Source organism: Dipodomys ordii, unplaced genomic scaffold (assembly GCF_000151885.1).
Source record: "Dipodomys ordii isolate 6190 unplaced genomic scaffold, Dord_2.0 Scaffold2, whole genome shotgun sequence".
NCBI lineage: Eukaryota > Metazoa > Chordata > Mammalia > Rodentia > Heteromyidae > Dipodomys > Dipodomys ordii.
The window spans coordinates 387,256-394,862 of NW_012267218.1; the positions used below are offsets into that span (position 1 = coordinate 387,256).

Sequence of the window (7,607 nt, forward strand, 5' to 3'; positions counted from 1 at the left end):
TGTGTGTGTGTGTGTGTGTCTGTGTGTGTGCAGGTGAATGGTGTGTGTGTGTGTCTGTGTGTGTGTCTGTGTGTGTGTCTCTGTGTGTGCAGGTGAATGGTGTGTGTGTGTGCGTGTGTGTGTGTGTGTGTGTGTGTGGATTCTAGGGCCTCGGGTTGCTAAATGCTCAGTGTACATTGGCTGTACCTTCAGCCAATAGTGTGGCTTTCAGCCTGACCGCTGCGTGGGCCCTGCCCCTGACTTGTTTCATATCTTGTCAAGTGCCCATGTGAGCTTGGACTCACTCATCTGCTGAATGTGAGAGTCCCTCAGCCCTTCCACGGCAGTGCCTGCTGGGATTCATCACCTTGCTGCACCAGTGTCTGTCTCCAAGGAATCTCTGGTTGCTACTCCAGGATGTTCCTGGTATCTGGCAAGCACTCAGTAAGCACTTAAAAATGCAGTTTGAGCCGGGCACCGGTGGCTCACACCTGTAATCCTAGCTACTCAGGAGGCTGAGATCTAAGGATCGTGATTCAAAGCCAGTCTGGGCAGGAAAGTGTGTGAGACTCTTATCTCTAATAAACCACTAGAAAACCGGAAGTGGCGCTGTAGCTCAAGCGGTAGAGTGCTCATCTTGAGCTGAAGAGCTGAGGGACAGCGCCCAGACCCAGAGTTCAAGCCCTACGATCGACCAAAAAAAAAAAAAAATGCAGCTTGAGTGTTATGTGTGTTTCCATGCTGTTTTGAGTCAGAGGACCCTGTGTGGCAGACACCCAAGTGGCAGGTGCATAAGAACTAAAGCCCTGTTTATGGTTCCCAGATCTTGCTCCCCATACCTCCTGCGCCCCATCCTGGAAGTAGATTCTAGGGGTTCTCCCTCTGTTTCTGAAGCAGCAAAGGTTCTGGCCAGGCCTGATGTGAGGCCTCGAGTTCCATCATGGCCTTCACCTCCCTGACCAGGTGCTGGTTTAGATTTGACAGCGATGCTTCAGCTCCCTGGATGCATGGTCCTGGTAGCCTCTGTGTAGATGCTCCTTAACTCCAGCTGCAGACATGCTCCTCGACCTCAGTGACCTGCTCCAGGTATATCTCTTTGTTTCTATGCCTTTCCCTACCTGCAGGGGTGACTGGGGCCTATCTGTGCTGCCTGTGTGGTAGAAAGCCTCCTCTGCAGGGTAGACAGGCAGTGCAGGGAGGGCCCAGGCTTCTCGGGTGGGAGAAGGCAGCTGTTGGCATAGTTCACTGTCATAGTTCCATCCAGGACCCATACAGTCCTTCATTAGAATCATTTGGGAAATGCATGTGAATTTTGGTGCTAGGCAAGGGAGAGTCTTTACAAAGTAAGGAAAATTGGCCCCTATGCGTGCATTTTGAACTGTGGAGTCACCTGCTTTCCTAGTACTGAGAAAGCCCTTTCTGTTGCCTTGCTCTTTTTCAGACAACTAAACATTGTGGGGAACTGGTGTCCGGGGAGCTTGTGGACTGAGACTATGGGGCTAGCTGTAGGTTGACTCAAGTCCTCAGACCATTCCCTGGGTTATAGCAAGGCTGGAGGTCTATTTAATCATCTGCTGAGAACTAGGAAAGAGATATGTAGTGGAAAAGGAAGGTAACAGCAGCATGAAGATACCATGGATTTCATGCCAAAGACATCTCCCATGTAGATCCGGGTGCCCTCAGGGACCCCGAGAGCTGTAGGCCAGGCTACCACTTCTGATGATTGAGCTCAGTGCTTTCCAGGAATGGTCAACAGTTAGACTGACTTGACTCAGATGGTACCTTGTATTTTTGTCTTTCCAGCTGTCTTTATATATGGCATCTCTAAGCAGCTATTGGTGAAATATTTTGTGGTCAGACTAAAAATAACTTGTTGGAATTGTGATAATTTAGTGACTGCCTCTCAGATGCATTGTACTCAGCTCAGGGCAAGGCCATATGACCTGGTTTCCAGCCCAGTGACTTCCTAGGAAAGACTGGTACCACCAGGGCCAGCACTCATGTCTCATCATCCACCCGTGTCCCTCTGGACCCAGGGTAAGATGGTAAGGAGTGTGAGGGAAGTGGGCAGACCGAGGTTAGGGCCAGCTCTTCAGTGGGAGCTGGGTGTCCCAGTATCAGAATGACGTGGCCTAAACAGAGGCTTGCACAGATCTAGCACAAGGGCCAGAATGCTTCTGGAAAGGGCACATGTCAGGCTCACTGCTATCATGCTCTAAGCTCTCCCTCCAGCTCCTGCCTCTGGTGTGCTCATGTTGCACACCAATGTCACTAACACTCTACACATTAGACATTTATACACACTACCCACCTGTGTGCTCACCACCACACATGGATTCAGTCCATTCATACAGCTTGGAGGATGATCTAGGGACTTGTAGAAGGTAGCACTGGTTTAGAAGGTGCACTGTGAGCTATCAGTGCTTACGATGAAGCCTTGGGAGAACCTCAGCCAGAGGCAGGAGGTAACCAGTAAGCCACCGCCTAGGCTGCTTGGATGTCGGATCCAGGCCCAGCCCTCCCTGCAGGCTGACTCCTTGCTGACGTGTCCCAAACCCTCTCTCTAGTTCCTGCCTCTGATGTGAACCTCACAGTGTGTCATTCCTTAGGCTCCCTGCTCCTTGAAGTCTGCAAGCACCCATGGGTGCTACCTTCATGTCAGGAAAAAGGGCTTTGGCTAGGGGACCATAGGCCAGGATTAATTAGGTAAGGAATTCTTTGAAAAAGCTGTACTGCAAGGCCAGACTGATTAAATGGTGAGTCCTGGAGTCTCGGGTAAGCCTGGGTCAGAGTAGCAATTGGGTCCTCAGGGAGCTAAGAGCAAGAGAGACTTGCATGGGTTAGGGAACCTGGGCTTTATTGGCCCTTTATATCTTCCACACTGCATGGCCTGCTCTGAACCTGCCTGGTCCCACCCAGAAGCATCCCCCTCACCACCTGCCCACACCTCAGGCCAGTGCTCAGGCCAGTGCTGGGTTCCTTGGGGCTGATACTATGGTCCATTACAGGACTGCACTGAGCGCCTGGGGTTCTACACACAGGCTAGGTCCTCGCTTTCCTGATATGTGACCCATGTGGCCGTGTTCCCACGAGGGCAAAGGAGGGAGCCATGGCAGGGCCTCTGAGGAAGATAGGGACCCTGAGGAGGGAGCAGTGGAGGAACCGCCCCCCCCCCCCCCAGCAACAAGGTGGAGGCTGAGATCTGTGCACCCCTGGGAGTACAGGGTTTAAAGTGTGGCTGGCCTGAGGATGGCAAGCAGGTCATACTGATTCAGAATCAAGTACAGTGGGCACCCTGACCACACCCTACAGGTATTTTATTGTCGTCCCCCCCTCCCCCCAGCAAATGTAATTTGGAGAGGAGCCTAAATAGCTGCTTAGAAAGAAGATAGACACTTCTGATCTGCAGGCCATTAGAGACCACCTAATTCTGAGAGATTGGGTGCTCTGTGGGCCAGCAGGGAGCTCTGACATTAGATTCTTTGAAGTCTGAGCAGAAAAAGAGGCACTTTAAGAAAAAGATAGCCAGGCTGGGTGCCAGTGGCTCACACCTGTAATCCTAGCTACTCAAGAGGCTTAGACCTAAGGATCGTGGTTCAAAGCCAGCCTGGGCAGGAAAGCGTGTGAGACTCTTATCTCCAATAAACCACTAGAAAACCGGAAGTGGTGCTGTAGCTCAAGCGGTAGAGTGCTCATCTTGAGCTGAAGAGCTGAGGGACAGCACCCAGACCCAGAGTTCAAGCCCTATGATTGACAAAAAAAGAAAGATAGCCAGGTGGCCTCACACCTGTAATCCTAGTTACTCAGGAGGCTGAAATCTGAGGATTGTGGTTCAAAGCCAGCCTAGGCAGGAAAGTTTGTGACAATCTTATCTCCAATTCCCAGAAAACCAGAAGTCAAGCTGTGGTAACAGTGCTAGCTTTGAGCAGAAAAAAGCTCAGGGGCAGCACCCAAGGCCCTGAGTTCAAGCCCTATGACTGACCAGAAAAAGAAAAAAAGGAAAAGATTAAAAAAGAGCTGGGCACTGGTAGGTCAGGTCAGTTAATTTTAGCTACTAAGGAGGCTGAAATCTGAGGATCACAGTTTGAAGCTAGCCTAGAAAAGAAAGTCCATGAGATTTTATCTCCAATTAACTACCAAAAAGCTAGAAGTGGAGGTGTGGCTCAAGTGGTGGAATGCTGGCTTGAGCCCAGAAACAGCACATACATGCAGGCTGTGCACGTGCACACACATTCTTTTAACACCAATGCGTTTCTGGCTATTTTCACAGGTAAACGTGTATGTGCTGGGAAAGACGTTTCTTCTTTTGGCGAGGGAGCTCTGCATCAACGCGCCAGCCATAGGTAAGCTTGGCAGGCTTTACAGGTGCCACTCGGCCCTGGGGAGCTCTGCATCAACGCGCCAGCCATCGGTAGGCTGCGCTTAGGCAGGAACACCTGCAAACTAGCCTGCCAAGGTGCTCCAAAGAGTTGGGGGGAATAAAACATGTAGGACCCCAAGGCAAGAATAACTCCTAAAATCTGCTGATGGTACAGCAGGGTAGGGTTTTAGTTTTGGAGCAAACCTAGACCTGCTGCCAGAGCCTGAGTGTGCACCAGAGCGTAGACAGAGGGAAAAGGGTATAGTACCATATGTAGGGAGCCTGCCTTATTTGTTTAAATATAATTTTATTTTTATTACTAAGGTGTTGCACAGAGCGGTTACCATTTCGTAAGTCAGGTAATGAGTGCATTTCTTTTTGGGGAAGCCTGTCTTACTTTTGCAGGCTTTGATAATGCTTGGCCTGCAGGTGCCTTGAGGAAGGCACCACCTCCTCACAGGGGCGAGGGCAGCTCCTGGAGGCAGGCACTCTCCCAGCCACTAAGAGTTTTGTTATCAAGAGGGGAGGTGGCCTTTTCCTTGCTCCTGACCCATCAATGTCTCTCTGTGGTAACAAAGCACTACCAGGGGCTGGGGTGGAGGGCTGAGATCCTGGTGCTTGGCAGTAGCCACACAGGCACACTAGGCTGGGGCCTACAGCATGTCCCTGGAGGCCATGTCACTGCTGGTGGGGCCATTCTTATCCTTGGTAGTCAAGCTGAGGATTTCCAGGACAAAGCAAGTACCTGGGTGTACACAGCCATGGAGAACAAAGACCAGGGCTGGGGAGCTGCTTTACCCACAGTGAAGCACAGCTGGCCTCTTGAATACGTCTTCTGCAGTAGGACTTTTTTGTTTGTTTTTTCGTCGGTCGTGGGGCTTGAACTCTGGGCTTGGGCACTGTCCCTGAGCTCTTCAGCTCAAGGTGAGCGCTCTACCGCTTGAGCCACAGCGCCACTTCCGGTTTTCTGGTGGTTCATTGGAGATAAGAATCTCACGGATATTTCTGCCCGGGCTGGCTTTGAAAGGTGATCCTCAGTTCTCAGCCTCCTGAGTAGCTAGGATTATAGGCATGAGCTACCGGCGCCCGGCTAAGACTTTGATGTTCTGGAATGGCCATATACCTGGCCTTCCACAGTGTCCTTAGCTGTAGCCCTGGAGAGAAAGCCAACCTGGATACCATACAGGAGTCTCAGGGACAGAATAGCTCCCTTGATGATGTGTTTCTGACCACGCAGCACTGTTCAGCAATTATGGCTTTTTCCATGGCAGCTCTTCTCAGCTGTCTGAGAAAGAGAACACCCCAATTTATAACTCTTACTCACTTTACCTACACATGGTTTTGTTAAACCTTTATTATGAAAATCCACTTAAATAGATAAAGTATTTTAAGTGACTTTTCAGCAACTTGGGGTTTGAAGGAAAAGTCTCAAGGTAAGCCTGGAGCCACTTAGAATCCAGAAGGGTAGGAGAAATGTCCATGTACCCTCAAAGTTGTTGAATGCCACTGGGCAGGTGTCTGGGGCCTGCCTCATACCTGCCCACTTTCTTGAGGCATGTACCTCAGTGTACAGGAAACACCTAGGATTCAGCCATTGGGGACATTGGGCCCTGGCTGCTGGGAGAAGCATTACCAGTGTCAGTAAGGCAGTCAGCAGTGTCCTGCACCTCCCACACACTTGCCAGGAGGCCTCCTACAAGGAAGGGCAGGTGGCAAGCCCTCTCATGGCTTCATGCATAGAAGATGAGCTCTGGGATTTGCCCACCCTGGACCCCAGTCCCATTGGTGCTGTCTGAGGAGCACTGGAACTGGAAAGCCACCTTCCCACACTGTACTTCTGTCATCCCCTCTTGCCCAAAGTAGCTGAGCTCACTGCCATCCAGGACAGCACTGGCAGTGTAGAAGGTGTCCTGCTCTACCTGGACTGGGTGCTCAAACCAGACTGTAAAGGTGTTGCTGGATCCGTCTGATACAAACTTGGTCAGGTTCTGCGCCAGGACCATTCCCAGCCGCTTGAGTTCTATCTTCACACTGTACTCGGCTTTCCCGGAGCTGGACCCATACAGGCCCAGACCAGCAATAAACACCCTTCTGTCCACTGCAAACTGGATGCTGTCACAGCGCCCACGATACCGCCACTGGTTGCTGCGATAGGCAGAAGACTGGAACCGGTGGCACCTCTGTGGGGCCAGGCCCTTCCTCTTGGTCAGAGGGAAGTCAAGGAGAGGCTTGTTGGCTGCTGTGTACCACAGGAAGATGTTGTGGGTCTCCTCCAAGGTCAAGATGTCTGATTGTGCAGCACCATTGGCAAACTCCTCCAGGGTCATGGTTGGAATTCGGACAAGATAGAGAGCTGGCCCCAGGACGTGCCTCTTGTTGTGTGGGGTGACTGGCAGGCCCTGCCTCTTGCACTCAGCCTCGGCCCAGTTCAGGACAGCCTCAAACACCACTGCCTCCTTGGTGTTGAGGGCCTCCCTGGTTACAATGATCTCCAGTGTCTGCCGGTCAATTTCACAGAAGCCTTCGGAGCGCAGAGCCATCTCGGCCTGGGCATCGATGACCTCCCAACAGCGCTGGGTCAGCTCAGGCTCCTCAAATAGCCGGCTCTGGGACAGCAGGACGCAGGCATTTTTGGCTTCCAGACTTGTCTCCAGAAAGTTGACACAGGCTTTGGCCAGCGCGGGCACAATGTACTTCTTAGCAGCATACAGCGTGGCCAACACTGTGTCTGCCTCCAGGTCGATCTCGTCGCTGTACAGGTACCTGAGCAAGGCATGAACTCGGGGGGCTGCCGGGGCTGGTGGGGGAGGAGCCTTTGGGCTCGGGTCTGCAGAGGCCTCCCCGGGACCATCAGAAAGGAACCACCCCATCCATCCTTTCAGCCCTGGAGCAGAGCACTTACTTTAACAAGACCAGGAAGGCAGCAGGCTCCACGTCGGGAATGTGAATTTCCGACTTGACTTCCGCGAGGTCCCCGTAGAACATGGCATAGAAGACAGAGCTGCCCACGGCCAAGACGTACTGCGGGTGAGAAAGAGTCGCCATTAGCCAGCGGGCAGCCAGGAAGGCCTGGGAAGACTGCGTCCAGCCGCGCCGGCCAGGGCCAGGGCCGCGCCCCTACCCACCTTGTGGGCGGGCACGCGCCTGGAGGCTCCCAGGGGCCCCACGACGAAGTGCACGTCGGCCATGAGCTCGTTGTTGAACATCAGCGCGTTCCTGCAAAGGCAGAGACACACGGCTGGACCGGGGCCAGGGCGGGGCCGGGATC

At 52.5% G+C, this 7,607-nt stretch overlaps 2 protein-coding genes across 5 annotated transcripts in view; one reads left to right on the forward strand and one right to left on the reverse strand.

Annotated features, from left to right (window-relative positions):
* The window catches only part of Brf1 (BRF1, RNA polymerase III transcription initiation factor 90 kDa subunit), a 48,317-nt gene that overhangs the window by 9,748 nt on the left and 30,962 nt on the right, over positions 1 to 7,607 (forward strand). For 3 of the 4 annotated variants that reach the window (XM_013015830.1, XM_013015838.1, XM_013015817.1), the window contains 2 exons: positions 1,034 to 1,065; positions 4,250 to 4,322. In XM_013015830.1, coding sequence (XP_012871284.1) covers positions 1,034 to 1,065; positions 4,250 to 4,322 — 105 coding nt within the window. Of the gene's footprint in view, positions 1 to 1,033; positions 1,066 to 4,249; positions 4,323 to 4,366; positions 4,391 to 7,607 lie in introns of those variants that run through there. The other variant, XM_013015823.1, reaches the window with a different exon arrangement.
* Btbd6 (BTB (POZ) domain containing 6) lies at positions 5,676 to 7,551 on the reverse strand. The gene is made up of 3 exons (XM_013015847.1): positions 7,465 to 7,551; positions 7,242 to 7,360; positions 5,676 to 7,102 (listed from the first exon to the last, which is right to left on the reverse strand). The coding sequence occupies exons 1-3, from the start codon at positions 7,543 to 7,545 to the stop codon at positions 6,070 to 6,072; spliced, it is 1,233 nt and encodes a 410-aa protein (XP_012871301.1). The 5' UTR covers positions 7,546 to 7,551; the 3' UTR covers positions 5,676 to 6,069.